The 16716-nt window shown below is 44.9% G+C and overlaps 1 protein-coding gene across 10 annotated transcripts in view; it reads left to right on the top strand.

The window, feature by feature from the left end:
* The first annotated feature begins 1603 nt into the window (after window positions 1–1603).
* NRG1 (neuregulin 1) overlaps window positions 1604–16716 on the top strand; it is a 680406-nt gene continuing 665293 nt past the window's right edge. For 2 of the 10 annotated variants that reach the window (XM_077345419.1, XM_077345420.1), the window contains exon 1: window positions 1746–2560. In XM_077345419.1, the coding sequence (XP_077201534.1) occupies window positions 1843–2560 (718 nt within the window). In that variant the 5' untranslated portion in view covers window positions 1746–1842. Of the gene's footprint in view, window positions 2561–16716 lie in introns of all 10 variants that reach the window. The other 8 variants (XM_077345421.1, XM_077345422.1, XM_077345430.1 and 5 more) reach the window with 7 other exon arrangements.

The raw sequence follows: 16716 nt of genomic DNA on the forward strand, positions 1-16716 counted from the left end.
AGGGCATATGCTTTGCTTGCAGGAAATCCCAGTTCCAGCATCTCCTGCATGGAGATCACCAATCTCAATGTCAGGTGAAAGGCCTCATTCTGAAACTCTTGAAAGCTCCTGCCAGTCAGAGAGGACAGTACTAACCTTGATAAAGCAAAGGTGACTTGCTGTAAGGTGTGCATGGCATGTGTGCAAAATATATTTTTAGGAAGAGATCATAGATCATAGCACATGCAGAAGGTCTCAGCTGCAATCCCTGGCACCTCAGACTAAATGAATCATGACTCAAGACTATAGAGAGCTGTGGTCAATCACAGTAGACAATACTAACTTTGGAAGAATAATGGTCTGACTCATCATAAAGCTGCTTTGTGTTTGATCATGTGATGAACAATTGCATCATGGAATCATCGTTTTATCATCCACATATGGATGCCCACCATTAATCAGATCTTAAGCATGGGTTTAATTTTCAGCCTAAATTCTTACTTCATTTGTGCCCTTCCAACTAGAAGGTCTGGATTTTGGTACCTTGCTTTTCACTACCTGAAAGAGTCTCAAAATGGCTTACAAACACCTTTCCTTTTCTCTCCCTGTGAAGTAGGTGGGGCTGAGAGAGCTCTGACAGAACTGCTCGGTGTGATCAGCTGGCTGCATGTGGAGAAGTGGGGGATCAAACGTGGTTCTCCTAATCAGAGGCTGCTGCTCTTAACCACAACATGGATATGCTTACACATCAATGTGATGTGTGAAGGGCATTTCTTTCAAGAGACACACACATGAAGATGCAACCCAAAAGAACACTGAATTTGAGAGGGTGAAAAGTAGCATGGCCTGATAATCACTTTTTTATAATAACATGGCCTGTCGTCTTGTCTCATATGGTTATGGCAATAAAACAGAGGGAGGAAGAAATAATATAGAATCCTGGAATGGGGGGGGCAGGTATAAATATCAAAAATAAACAATTTTGGCCAGACCTCCCCCCCCCCACAGGTGGTGAGATTAAACAAAAAACAGGCTAGTAGTGATAGTGAGGTGCTGGCCCAAGCACCACCAGCAGAGGACAATGTGGGGAAGGAGCCTGACACAACTCTGAACCAGGCTGGGCAGACAAGCTAAGCCTGATGTCAAGGTGGAGACTGGAAAATGACCCAGAGTCATTCCCAACCGACTCATGGGGAGCCCTCAAGACGGTTTCAAGGCCAGAGAATTTCAGAGGCGATGTGCCATAGTCTGCCTTCACAGCAGCCCTGGGCTTTTGGGGTGGCCTCCCCTCCAAGCCCAAGGCCCAGCCTGCCGAGCTTCTGAAGAGACGTCCACCCAGGGCCCATTAGGCACAAGTTGAATAATGCATTTTCGCCACTCGATTTTCCTGCGTGGCACAGGAATGTCTACTTCGAAAGTGCACTGAAAGTGCATTATCCGACGCGTGCCTCGCCTGAGGGGGAAGCGCGCGCCAAAGAGGGCTCCCGCAGAGCTCGCGCCGAAGGAAAACAGACCGAGGGGGAGCGACCACATGGCCCCTGCTGGCCGTGGCCGCGCGCCTCCTTAGCTCGCCGAGTCCGCCTCCTCCCGGCCTCCGGCTGTCCCTCCGTCAGTCAGGCTAAGCCGCTGCCGGCGCAGCAGGGACCAGCCAGGGGAGTGCTAACAGTTGGGCGCTCTTTCGCCGCCGCCGCCGCCGCCGCCTCAGGCAGCAGCAGGAGCCTGGAGCGCAGCGGCCCCTTCCCGCCTCCGGCGCTTTCCCGCCTTCCTAACTCCCTCCCGGCCAGGAGGCGCGCAGGTGGCGGCGGCTGAGGGGCAGCGGGACGAGCAGGAGAGCACGGGTCTGCCCTCACCCGCCGGCCGGCCATGACTCCCTGCTGGGCGCTGCGCTTCTTGCTGCTGCTGCTGCTGCTGCCGGGCGCCTGGGCCCTGGCGGAGGCGGCGCCGCTGTGCTCCTCGTCGCCGCCCGGCGTGGAGTCGGTGCAGGGGCTGGCCCGGCGCGCCTCGGTGGTGCTCGAAGGCAAGGTGCTGCCTCACAGCGTGGCCGAGCCGGCGGCAGCGGCAGCGCCAGGAGGAGGAGGAGGGGAAGGAGCGACGTCGCCGCCGCCGCCGGAGCAACCCTCCGCCGCCGCCGCCGCCGCCGCCGACTCCTCCTTCTCAGGGAGCAGCCTCTCGCCGGCCGCCCGAGCCCCGAGCCCGCTCCCCCGCCTCGCCCGCCCGGCGCCCGCCCCCTCTTCCTCCTCCCCCTCCGCGGCCGCTTCGGCGCCGCCGCCGTCTTCGGAGGCTCGGGTGCGCGTGCACCAGGTGTGGCCGAGGAAAAGCGGCGGGCTGCGGAAGGACGCGTTGCTCCGGGTGCTGCTGGCCGCCGACCCGGGCACCGCCTGCGGGAGCCGCGTGAAGGAGGGCAGCCGCTACATCTTCTTCCTGGAGCCCGCCGGCATGAGCAACGCCAGCAGCAGCAGCAGTGGCGGTGGAGGCTCGCCTTCGCTCCTACCGCCGCTCTTCCAGGCGTCTTCGGCGCCCCTGGAGACGGGCAAGGAGCTCCAGCAGGAGGTCGGCCGGACGCTGTGCGCCAGGGGATGTGGTAAGTGCGGCCGCCGCCGGCGGGACCTCGGGAGGGGGGGGGGGAGGCGGGCTCCTCTCCTCGAGGCGGCGCGGGACTTCCTCGCCCGCCCGCGTGGGGCTCTCGGGCCGCTGCCCGGCGCCGATCGCGCGCGCGCGCTGCTTTTGACGCAGGTGCCTTCAGGGGAACGCCGGCGGAGGGTGGAAACTTCGGCCAAGCGCTCGCCCGCCCGCCCGCCAGCAACAAGCAGGCGGCGGCTTTGGGGCGAGGTGCGCGAGGGGGTGTGTTTGGGGAAGAGGGAGGGGGTCTTCTGGCGTGCATGTGCTGGGGGCGGGAGGCGACCCGATTCCCTCCTGCCCGCTCCGGGGAGCGGGGGAGGGGGTGGCGGGGGGGGGCGAGTGCATCCCTAGTCTGCAAGGAGGCTGTCAGGAGGGCAGGGAGTGCCGGCGGGGCTGTTTGGGAGCTTTCTGGAGTCCCCTTGAGTCAAAGGCCTTAGCTGCTGAGCAGAAAGGAGGCGTTGGGTGGAAATAGTTTCTGGGGCTTCGTAAAGGCGGCGTGGCCGGGGTTGGCAACTTCAGCGCAGCTTGTTTCGATCCCGGCTTCCCTGGAGAGGGATGAAAGAGGCTTCCTTGTGTTACCTCGAAGACGCTGCCCTTGGCTCGCGGGGGTGCTTTCCTTGTCTGGTCTTTGGCATCAGGCAGTGTTTGGGTATTCCGCTCAGCGGCGGGTCCAAGAAGGCCCGGCCGGTTTTCATCTGCTCAAGGCGCGTCCGTCCTTCCACGCTTCCGATCCCGCCACATTTGCTTTCAGCTGCCGGAAGCATCCCTGCTCCCCAGCGCCTGCAGTTTGGGCGACTGGGAAGATAGCAGTCCTTTAGATGCGGCTTCACACTCTCCCTCCCCTCTTCTATATGCGTTAGTCTCCTTGCAAGTCACTGTGAGATGCTGGGCTTCACTGGATAGTCCGCGAACCCAACGCCCTGCCATGTTGTATGACACCAGGAATCCACAGCCCGTCAATCAGAGAGCGTGAGATGATAATAGTGTTTGGAGGGGAAACGGAATAGTTGCGAGAAGCTGGGCTGGTTGCCGAAATGGTGCCTACCCAGTAACATCCAGGAATCTTCCCATTCTTTTCCTTTGCTGTTCTTTAGCCCTAAGTCAAATCAATGTGCTTTGACTTGACTTTTTCTTTCTATCTAATTTTTGATGGTTGTTTCGGCCCCCTTAGGGCCGCCCTTTGTCAAATGGCTCCAAAATGACTGCAGGAGAGGGAGCTGTCCACACTCGGTGGTGCTGATGTTGAATGAATGACGTCGGGATTCCCCTGGACTGGCTGATAGATGTCAGTGTGAAACTAGGGAATTACTCTGCGGGGACCTAACATATTGGCTGATATAAACGCTGACATCTCTACAGCAGGGTGTTTCCCCCCCTTCTCCTGGTGGTGCAGTGAGAAAAGAGCATGCCTTTTCAATCCTCTGTAGACCTCTAGTATGATTAAGCCAGATAGAAGAGTGGTTTTTGCCTTAGTTACAAAACAGAACTGAGCACTGACGTATAACAGTGTGGAATGGACGCAGGAAAAGAACTGTGGTACTGTCCGAGATCCTTTTAAAAACTGACATTGGTAAACATTATCATAGGTTTCATAAGAGCATTGATGCCCGTAAAGCTTTAGATTTTAGTGTCAATTGCCTTCATATGTTCTGGGACCTATTGTAATGTACAAAGCATCTCGAAACATGTATTGAACACAGTTTTGCCTCTTCACTTAATAGAGAAAAATATTTTAGCTGAGACATGTTCTGTATATAGACACAACATCCACACATCATGGGGAGATCAAACACAAATCCTTTATTTCATATTCAGATCGTGTTGGGTCAGGATTGAAAACTGCTACCTTTCTGATACTTTATGGAAAAGCCACTGTGAAATCCACAAAATAATTATTATCAAGGAACTAGAGTTATTCAGATAGATGTTGACTTTGATATATATAAATTTAAAACCCTGCATACTTAAATAGTTGTAGAGTGCTGGTGGAAGAGGGAGAGAACACACACAAAACAAAGGAGATTAGCAGAGTTGTTGGTTTATCCTCCCTGCTGTGTACCTGGGATACATTTACTGTATTATTGAATTATTATTATTTTTCAACCTGAAAACTGGAACTGTAAATATGTCTGGTTCTTCTTCTTGCTGAATCTGAACCTTCAGGATTTGTTGTTGTGGTATTTACTCTACTGTATCTACTGTGGTGGAAATCATGGAATATGAATAATCCTACAATTTGCAGACTGCAAAACACAATAAGCCTTCAACATATTGAGTTTCCTTGTTCCCAGGATTGAAAAGGAAAGGGAATTGTATGTTTGCTGTATTTTTGCTGTATATTTGCAATATTTATTAGTTATCTGGTCACTCTTACATAGAGAGAATTGACGGCTGGGTTTCAAAGTGCAGGTCCTGTCTTAGAATATGATTCTGCTCCGTTTAGTCAATAATACATTCGATGGTACTCATTGTTTTGTGTCTAGCAGTAGGCAAGGAAAGTCTTCTCAGCATCCGGCAATCTCTTTGACGTCCATAAAAGCCAAACATACTAAACTCAAAAAGCATCAGACATTGCAGTGTCAGGGCCCAAACATTATTTATGTAAATTGATGGGGGGAAATGATTTGTTTTAACAGTGCTTAGTAAATGGCATAGACTGTTAAAGACTATACTTGGGGGTGGGGAATTAAGTTATCTGGCTCCAGTTACTCTAGGCTAAACCCATTGATTTGAATGAATTGAAAGACTAGACACATCTCATAAACTGTTATCTTACTTGAAGTGAAATTCCAGCAGAGTTGGTTCTTGGCACATCAGTGCATCACTGAAGCTTCAGTGCAATAAGCCATAACAATGTGATTAATCCTTATGCAAAAGCAGTTCCATTGACATCAAGGGCAATACTTATACACAAGTATGTACTAGAGTAGGGTAAAACTTATTCTATCAGTCTAATGATGGGGGACTATGACTCCCAAGACATAATCTTGTAGCTTTTTGCCTTGCATTTCTCAAATAATCGCAGTGCTAACAGAAGCATACTCATGAGTAATCATTTCAAAAATGCAAGGCAAAACATTTCTGTGCTGTTGCTGCTCATAGAAGCATACTCATGAGTAGAGTCAACAGTACACAACTTGTTCTGATTCTTGGATAATGGGAGAAATGATGACTCCAGCACTGCCTGTGAGGGCAGAGTTTCAACTACCATGCTTTCTCTGAGTAGTATATGCTTTATGATATCTAGCATCAACCTGAACAGAGATCTTTGACATGTAAGAGCCGTTATTTAGAAGAAGGGGGCAGTCTCTGGAATGCTGGAATTCTGCATTTTACTACTTCAAACCACAGGAGATATGTGTCTATCATATCACTAAATGCTCCTCCTTATAAGAATTTCCCCCCCTAGTTGCGTGTGGAAGAACCAATGCTAAACCCTTTTCTTTCTACAATGCAAGGATATATATGAGGAAGCTTTCAAGAGGGAAAATTATCTACTATCCGCAGTCTGAAGTCTATAAACACTTAATTCCACATCTCGTAGAATACTGATCATGGCCATATACTGCTGACATAAATTCCCCCTGATAATGTATTTCATTGGGATGGTGTAGGCATTGGTGCTTCTTGGGTAATTCCTGTGGCTTTCTTGTATTCCATTACTCTACATATAATTCCAGTACCATCTACTTGTGGGATGGGACAATGGCCCATCTGGGCCAGAATCATTATGATTGTATACTAAATGAGTTAAGATACATCTGTGTTCCCCCTCCCCCCAGAATACATCTAAAGACCTGCCAAAATTAAACTTAGAATCTTCTGTTTGTACCATACAGCTTGCTCTTTTTTCCTTTACATAGGGTTTGACATACTAAAGATGATTTTCAGTATACTATTTCTATGATGCATGAGCATCGTTTGTGTTCAGATAGATCAGGTCTTTATACAGCTGTTCTCTCATGCCTGCTGAATTGCTGTATTTGAAGTATCTGATAATTTGTGTACTCAATGGCATTTAATGCGTGTTGACCATATGCATCCATTTACACTGCATGTTCCCTTGAAGGATTTTTTTCTGTCCAGCATTAGACAGATTTCTTATTAAGCGTTACCAAATGGGGAAGCTTTCAAAGTAGCAATCACTTAGTCCCAGTATTGTATATAAGAATGCATTAGCATAATTTGACAAAGTAACATGTTTGTGTATATTAACCAGTATTTATGTTCAGACTTATAGATCAAGTTAGCTGAAATCCATCAGGTAAATGAGATACCTTAACAATGCAGAGCTACCCCCATTAAAACTCATTGGCCTAAATGGAACGAGAAAGGCATAACTCTGTTTAGGATTGTACTGCAATTTAATAATAACTTCATTTGTTCTTATGTTGTCTGGTATCCCGTGTCTCTCAAAATAGTTATTCTGTACCCACCCACCCCCCTTCCAAAATCAGTTGTCTCATCTAGTAGAGTAAATCTGAAATATTTTGTCTCATCTAGTAGAGTAAGTCTGGGAATATTTTCTTAAATACAATCAATTTAGAAATTCAGTTCAAATGCTGAGTGAAAAATAGCTGGCTTCCTATTTACTCACACTGGGGAGTGTATTTTTATCACTCTATATTAGGTTAGAAAGACAGAGTACTAATGGATTCAAATGGGTAGCCATGTTGGTCTGAAGCAGCAGAACAAAGTTTGAGTCCAATGGTACTTTTAAGACCAACTAAGTTTTACTCAAGGTGTAAGCTTTTGTCAGATAATGAAATGGGAGTTACAAGATACAGTGGGTCATGGATTAGTACGTAGCATAATGAAGTTTACTAGATACAAAGATCTTACAGAAATAACAAGCTAAATTGATCAGGTCATCCCCACTCTGGGTGGGGAAACACCATAAAGGAAATTAAAATGTCAAGATTAATGGACAGATGCATCACAACTGTGGAACCTGAGAGTAATTGAAAAAGATCAAAGTGACATACATACCTCATATCCACATGGGTGTTAGATACAGTTCCTCAGAGGTTTGTGCTTCTAAAAAACAAAACACTCAAAATAATACACTGTAAATAGACCTGGCCTATATCTGTTTATAATCCCTAGCCCACAGGAAGTTTGCCTGGCCTTTTCAGTCCTGGCCCCAACCTGGTGGAATGAGCTCCCGGAAGAGCTGAGGGGCCTGTTGGAACTTTTACAGTTTTGCAAGGCGTGTGAGATAGAGCTCTTCCACCAGACATTTGCTGGAATAGCTGGAACATCAGGCTAACTCCCCATTAACACACATACCCGGAGGCACAGGTTGGGGGGTTTGCTGAGCTGAGGGATACAGGGAGGAGGGAAGTTATAGTATATTTTTGCTGCCGGCGGGATTGTAAGGTTGGGATTAATGTGGATTTTATTGTGGGGGTTTTATCTTGTAACCCGCCACAATCCAGCCAGTCTTGGAGTGGTAGGCAATAAATTAATTTAATAAATATATGATGATGATGATGATGATGATAATGATAGTTTCTGACCCTCCCCAAGTAAATAAGAATGCAATTAACCTGCTTTTAAAATATATTATCTCTGGGCTCCCAAGCTTTAATCACTAGATTAATCAACTAAACTTTAAGTTGATAAATCAGTGGGGACCATGCTGAGTCATTAAGGGTAGGTTTAAATTGATGGGGACATTTTTTTTTACCATGTTATGATTCTACTGTGCTACTGTAAAAGGGAATAAATCAGGAAAATATAATGAATTGTGTTTGTAATAATTAGTAAAAAATGCGGTTCATTAGACTATTGTGTACTTGAAAAATAAAATCACCTATAATGCATTTGTGGTAACTTGCAGATTAATTTAGAATCACAGAATCATAGAGATGGAAGGGACCATCCAGGCCATCTATTCCAATCCCCTGTTAATGCAGGTTCAGATAAATATCTGTCCATCTGCTGCTTGAAGACTGCCAGAGAGTGAAGCTCACCACCTCCTTAGGCAGTCGATTCCACTGCAGTTAAATGGCAGATAACAGTTAAATGGCATATCTGCCCTGAGGCTTTATGCTGTGCTGAGTCTGTTGAGTTGACTTTGAATTTTTTTTTGGGGGGGGGGTTAGTTTTGGAAATTATTATCTTTTAAATATGTTTTTTTTACTGTTTTTACCTTGTTGTAAACCTCCGTGAGGCATCTGGCCTGAGAGCAGCAGTGGCAGCAAATGAATGAATGAATAGTACTCAATCAACGAAGACAGTTGTAGTTATACATCAAGTTCTCATTTTACTGAATCTGCTTCAGTAAAGGCATGTTGTATGTTGGTAGTTTGTGCTTTGAACTGGGAAGTCTTGCACACTGCCAACATGTGGGAAATGTCCCCTTAAAAGCAAGATACCTTTTATTTCATCTGAGACACCTTCACACTTGTTCAGTAGGAATCATAGAAGCAGCAGGTTAGCAGTATCACGGACTTCAGAATCAAGCTATATAATCAGCAGTTCATAAGACATCACTATTGCAAGGTTGTTCTATGGCAGACTACAAGGCGTAGCATTTGAATGATCCTCACCTTTAAAACCCCCAAACCTAGTGCTCACATTAACAGAATTAGCATGTTACAGAGAATGTTCTAGCTAGTAGCCTCACAGGATTTATCTATTGCAGGGCTGTATCACTTGTGAGGTACAATAGACCAGCAACGGATATACCACACAATGTGCACTTTGTCTCTTATTGTGTTGTGGACTGTGGATCTGAAAATGCCGTGGGAGGACATACTGATCCTCGAAATAAACACCATATGGCTATACTCTGGGTAGCAGCATTGTGAGATTGCACAAGGTATGTGTCCTGAAGTCACTTTTTAAGAATGTAAATTCAACTTCTGATTAAATGAGTGGATTTCCATGACTAATGCACGTTGCATGTGCATCAATCTATGAAATCAACCCATTTTTTTTCAGTTGGTCTAATTTTCTGGATAGAATCAGATAAAGGTTGCATTTTTGTGTGTGTGCCATGATTGTAGAGAAAATATGGTTAGTGTTTCTGTGACTTTAATGAGCAATGTTAATAGGGTTCTTCCATTAGTAGAAGTTTCCAAAAGTAGTAGCTGGTTATATCATACAAACAGTGCTTATTAATAAAAATATCTGCTTTATTTGATGCTGTCACTATTCATTATATGTCCAAAATGGGGCCATTAGAAAGGGACTTTGGGGTAAATCCATTGTTTGTGTAAAGATTTGCTATTTAGTTCCTGTTGAAAAGGTGCACGTAGGACTTTCTGATAATAGGTGGAATTATTTCCTTAAGTTTGTGGATGTTTATTCTGTGCCTTCTGACAGATATGTCATATTTTATTATTGTGTAATGAACTGGAACTGCACTGCCACATTCCTACTTGTGCCAAGGTTATTTCCAAAAAGGCAACAAAAGTCTAAATTGCATTGTACTATGATGATTTTTATCTCAGCGAAAAGGGAATCACTGTCAACAAAAGCAACTCTTAAAACACCACAAATGTAGTTAGAACACGTTGATCTCCCACTTTTGGAATTGGAATCAGTAAGTAATTTGGTGAAGTCAGCCGTGAAGGGCTGTTGTTACACTATTTAAGCAGCTGAGCTGCATCTGTGTGCTCATAAGTGCACCTAATGCACTTCCTCTACTTCCTCTTTCTTCAGGAAGAGCAGTTCAGTGTGTGTCTTCTGAAGCAAGGAGCACCATCCTCCATTAAGGGTCTCTGCTGATATGTAGGCATGTAGTCTGCTTGAGCCAGCAGTGGGGGCTTGCAATGTGTTTTCTTTGTAACTATATTTTAAGATTTTGTACTCTGCTTCAGTAGGAGACTGAAGCAGATGAATAAATCTGTCTGTAAATAATCTTTCCCAGTAAAGATGTATTCTCTCTTTTAAAACTCAAAACGCTGTGAGTCTGGATCTGTGCCTCATCCACAAAGGTAATTAATAACTGCATACTTTCAAAATGCTGTTACTCTGCAGCTCTAATTTTCTGGAGGGACCTAGGACTGAGTCTAGTCCAAAAGTCCCAACATCCGCCTTCTTAATGCTTAATTTATCACTCTGAGTGGCTTGGACCAGTATGCAAACCTCACTGTTTACTACTTGTGGCCTTGCTAAATAACAGACGTCCACTTAGCTGATGGGATTTTATCCTTACAAACTTTGAGATGATGGTCTGGTACTTGAGACTGATTTTAGAACAGGACATTGGTTTGTTGCTGAGGATGAGATGCACTTAACATCAAAAATTATGTACAAAGAAAAGCTTAACAGCCTCTTATAGGGAGAAAACAACACAGCCCACCAAGACTAAAATCCTGCTCAAGCAACTTATAACTATTAAAACTAAACAATCAATTTTTTTCCGAATAAAACAAGCAAAAGCAAATGTAGTGATAGTGCACTAGAATAGAAACTAGTGCTATTCATTAGCATTGCACCGAGGGAAAGTTTCTAAGGAGGAATAAAGGGGAAAATGCAGAGATGAAGTCTCTTTCAGCTTCCAATAGCAGAAACAAAATAAATTGTCTTTCACCTGTGTGTCATTTTGAAACAACAAATGTTACGGAAATTTACATATAGAACACTCTATGCATTCAGTGCGCTTTTAAAGATCAAATTCTCACAGATGTGGTGATGCTTATATAAGTGCCATCCACTGGCAGCCAAGTTATGGTGACAGTAGCAAGGGGCTTTCAAGGTTGGTGGGAAGCACAGGTGGTTTGCCCTTGCTTTTCTTTGAAGAGCCTCCCTAGGTGGTCCACCCACCCGAGGTCCAGTGCTGCTGACAATGGGCTATGCTGTGTCACCTTCCCTTCCCGGATGTGTCAGTGAATCCCTTTTATGTACTGTGAATGCCCTGAATTCTGAACACTGCATTATGCCATCTGTTGGACAGCCAGGTTCTATGGTGCCTTCCTGAGAAGAGCTTCTCTGAGGCAGGGGTCCACACGAACAAAATTCCACGAGTTTCAGGAACCTGCAACCTATGTGTAGACATAAATTATTCAGACTGTTTATTGATGGGGAGAGGTATGGTTTTGAGGCTATTGTGCTCTCTGTCAGTTTAACCTAGCTCATGGAGTTGCTTTGAGGATAAAAGGAAGGGAAGGGAAAGCATGCCCACTGCCACGAGCTCCTTGAAAGAAGGGAATAGAAACGTGAGATTTCCTAAGCCCTAGTCCAGCTATTTGCCCATTCTGGCACACTAAGTGTTAGCAGGGGTGTGGGATGGCATAGTGTAGCCCAATTTATCAGATCTCAGAAGGTAAGCAGGTCCAGTACTTGGATGGGAGACCACTAATGAGGACTTGGCAGAAGAAGACAGTAGCAAACCACAGCTGCTTAATCACCTGCCTTGAATACCTTATGGCAGCCTTTTTCAATCTTCTGACCATGGCGGAGCTGCTGAAATATTGCTCAGGGTTTGAAGAGCCACGGAACCATGCTGGAAGTGTAGCTGAGTCCATTTAGGCAGGATGTAGGGGAAAGGCCTGAGAGCTCTCACTGAGCCCTGGTGGCCCTGTGGGTTAGCCATAAATCAGCTGTGATATGATGGCACTTCACAAACACACACAAAAACAGCTGTTATCAGTCCTTGGGACAATTTTGCTCAATTGCTTTTCAAAGCCTTTAAAATTTGTTATTTAAACAACACAAAGCCCGGCTGGAGCTAGGGAGGTTGACGCTGCAAACAATCCAGCATTCTACCTGGGAACTCGCTTGCTCAAAAAAGACAGCTGAATGAAACAGCTGCAGTCTGCTGCCACAGCCCTGATGCAGCACTGGTTGCTGGAGACACTGTGGAGTAAAGGAAAGTATTCGTTTATTGTTACAGCAAATTCTGAGGATGTTTCATATTCATGTGCCTTGCCATCTTCTTCATAATCACCGTGTAGATTTTCAGTAGCTCAAACACAGCTGCTGTGGCTGGGATGCCAGTCTGAAGTGCAGGTGCCGAGTAAATCCTGCTCCTTTACATTACTATCTTGGCTGGAATAGATCCTTATACCCAGCAGAAATTATAACGAGGAACTGAAATTTCATAGTTATCTCTTCCAGTTTTCGATTTCTGGCATAAGTTTTCTTGCAAATTCTCAGAATTCTTTGTCTTCAAGTCCCACAGCTATTTGAACAAAGCCTTTGTTGAAAGGGTTTGCACTCTGAAACCAAGCCATCTCTATCACATTTTAAAATGACTGTTACATAATATATGCTTATAGCAATTGTGTATTGAAATTGCATTCTATGGGAATGGTTAATGGAAAATGGCTGAAATGAAATCCCTCCAAGATGGAGGTCCTGTGGCTGGGAAGAATTGAGATGCTACCTGGATGGTCATTTCCAAGACTCAATGGTGTCTAGCTCACTGCTGTAGACTCTGTGAAAAATCTTGGGCTATGATAGGATTCTGTACTGTCAAACCTTGCCACACTGATCCATGCAACAGTCACCTCTAGATTGGGCTACTGCAATTCTCTTTACACTGAGCTACCCTTGAGAATGCTTCAGAATGGAACATCATGGTCAACTCATATAACCCCAGTTTTGGAACAACTGCACTAGCTACCAATTAGCTTCTGGATCCAATCAAAGGTATTAGTGTAATCTTTTAGCACCCTTTATGAATATTTGGCAAGCCACAGTTTGGCTACCCCTGCTTTATGGTCTGGGCCCCTCATGCCTATAGGATTGCCTTTCCCCCTCTCCCCCTTGTTTCGTCTTCTCAGGGCCTCTTGCAGGTGCTCAGCCCAAGGATGGTTGGCCAACTGTTACCAGAGGGAGGGCTTTTTCACTTGTGACCCCTTCCCTGTGGAATGTACTTTCAGATAATACCCATCTTTTGCAGGGCTTGCAAGGCTGAATTGTTGAGGTTGGCCTTTGGAGGTTCAACAGATGTTTTGGGGCTGGTTTGATAGGGGCATGGTGCTAAGTTATAATTATATTTTATATTACTATATGAATATGATATGATTTTGTTAGTTTCATTCATTCATTCATTCATTCATTCATATACCACCCTCCCTTGTGGCTCAGGGTGGTTTACAATGGAACTTTAATGAAAAACAGAACATTTTAAATAAATGTATTGGTTTGAATATATATAACATTTTTAAACAATAGGAACTTATGTCAAATAGAAATGGTTTACAGAAAAATCAACATTCACAGATAGGACAGTTTACTCCATTTTTCTGCACTGTGGTTTCTGTTCTTTCCTGTGAGTGCAGATTGATGATGGGAGGGGCCTCTGTCTCGACCAAAAGCCTGGTGGAAGAGTTCTTGTTTGCAGGCCCTGCAAAATTGTTTTAGCTTCAGTGGGGCCTTGATGTTGCAAGAGATGTTGACTAAGTGTCTAAGAATCATCACCCTTTGGGTGAGTGATTACTAAAAAACTGAATAGATAAAAATAAACAAATTCCTTCCTGGAATCAACATGTGGCTAAATAAGGTCAGGGATTTCACTGTTATGGCCGTACTAACTAATCTTGTAAATAGAAGGCCATTGGAAGAATTTAATGAAACTGGAATTTTGTCTTAGAATTTGTTGATAAGTATCATTTGAATATGTCCTATTATAGTGATTGTGATAACATAATAGATGTGTATATTTCTAATAGAGGAAGATGCTGTGGAGTGATACTTAATGTATTCTTTTTTTCCTATTAAACTTAAAATAAAAATCTGTTCCACATAATATATTTCTGGTAAGGGCTTAGAGGAGGAGCATGGCTTAAGTGCCACTCAGTGCTTAACACCCAATCAGGGTGGCTGTCCTGCCCCTGAGTACCTCCTCCTCCAACCAGTTTGCCTGTCTGTCCAGCGGCCAGCCAATCGCCTTCTGTCCCCCACCCTGACCATGCCCTCCTCCTTCCACTTCCCTCTGAGGCTCGGAAGCTGCAGATCCCTGCCATGTGAGAGCTGCCCCTGCCAGTGAGTTCCATAATGGCTGCCTGCAGCCTTTCCAGGTCCTGGGGGGAGGGGAGGCCATTTGCAGAGTTGTTCCACCCCTCCCTCCCAATCTAGTGCCCATTGTATTCCTGAATGCAATGGGCTTGACCCCTAGTTAGTAAATAAATCCCATCTACTTTTAACTCTGCCCATGTATGTACCGTTTGCCATACTTCTCTATGGCAAATATTGATTTGGTTATAACTGGCCTGCTTTTAAATGGTTGGGACCTGTCATATATTTGTTTTCCGGGGAGCTCTAGGTGATTTCCTCCCTCTCCATTTTACTTTTGGAACACCCCGTGAGGTTGGTTCTGTTGGGAGTGGCAGAACCATCCTATGAGCTTCATGTCTGAGCAGGGATTCGAACCTGCCTTTTCCCAATGTGACACTCTAACTGTTTCAACTCACTGGCCTTCTAGAGTCTGTAATGTCTTTTATCATTTTGTGTGAGGGTGCATTTCACTGCAGAGTGGAAGAGGAGAATTAGAATCATAACAAGGCCACAGAAACATAATAACCATCTGTAATTGACCATTTCTAAACATTCTGCCTTTTTCCTGTGCTGTATTGTTGAGATGATTGCTTACAGAACATAAGCGGGAGCTAGACAACAGGCAGTTGGATGGGAGAAGAGCATTCGAACCAACTTAAGATCTGAGAAAGCAATCAGCATAAATGATGAGTTTTTTGTAAGAGGGCTTTCTTGTTTAAAATTGAGTTCATATGCTTACTATAAAACGTGTGGAGTTCTTTCTTGACTTCCACGGCTGACATAAGCTGAGTTTTGTTAAGGAATCTAGCTTCACAGCACTGAGAACTGTCAGCTGCATTTACTAGCAAAGCACAATGTCTGGGAGAGCTTGCTTTGTATATTGCATTACAGTGTAGTTTACATCACCTGCCTCCTGCCCTTTTGCCAAAAAAATAAAACGTGAGCGGGGGTGTGAGCCCGAAACCTAGAACTGTGTCCTGATCAAACACATCAGTTTTCATTCCGGAAGCTTTCAAGTCCATTTTGTATTACAGTATTGTCTTACCCCTTTGAAAATGAGTGTCAGGGTTGAAGTCTGGGATGCAGACTTGAAAAGCCAAGTTGCATCTTGAATAGTGCATCCCATTTCATTCTTTTACCATTGTGTTCAAGGGAGGTAAACTGCTTATGAGAGCAACTGAGATTTATATTGCCATACTTCTGATACATGCTGGACATCTAGAGGTATGCCAGCTCAGTGTCCAACTGATGCCATACTGGGGTAAATATGGCGCTGGCAAAGCAGTGTTAAATCAGCTCATTCAGGCAGAGGTTGATGGCCAGAAATGGATACTACCTGGGGTCTACCCAGAGAAGAGCAGCGTTTATTTAGTATTCTAAGTCATGTCAGCCAATGCTGGCATCAACTTATATTGGCATAAGTATAAATGATCCTATTGAATTCCATGGGAGAGGGAAAATGTCCTGCCTGCCTACGTCCTGCCAGGCTTACCCTGCAACGGTGCATTTTAAGATACCAGCTAAATCTGCAGTTCCAAGTTCTATCTACACCCTTGTCAACAAGCCCATATTTTAGATTACGGGGTATGTAGCATAGAGCCACTTCTCCTTGGCTTCGTCTTGTATAAAAGCATACACGCAGCAGGGGGAACTTTAGACACTTGCTTGTGAGGACTCTAGAGAAAGAACCCTTTGCATAAACAGCCAAAGGGTAAGAACAAACATTGTTACAGCATATTGCTAACCGTTCTGTTCAACACTCTTTACAGACAGAGGGTTAAGAACAAACATTGCTACAGCAGGTTGCTAACACTACTCTATTCAGAAGCCTTTACAAGTGCTTCACCTCAGGATGCGAACGCCTACTTGTACCTTCCTTCTGCAACTGGGGATGCTAGGAAAATTCATTCTGTTCAGGTAAACAATGCCAAGGGTCTCCTCTTTCAAACTTGGACTGCTGCACATGTACTTTTCCATGCAACATATATGGCGCTGTGTACTGGTACAACAATATCTTCTTTCTCAGTGAAAGATAATAGTGTCTTCCATGTGACAGGCACAGGATAAGTATCCACAGTACAATAATGGGGGCCTCCTTGGTAATAGGCTGGCAGAACGTATGCTTAATGTTGGTGCAATGGCATATTTGTGTAATTCTGCATT

Source organism: Paroedura picta, chromosome 7, assembly GCF_049243985.1.
Source record: "Paroedura picta isolate Pp20150507F chromosome 7, Ppicta_v3.0, whole genome shotgun sequence".
NCBI classification, from domain to species: Eukaryota; Metazoa; Chordata; class Lepidosauria; order Squamata; family Gekkonidae; genus Paroedura; species Paroedura picta.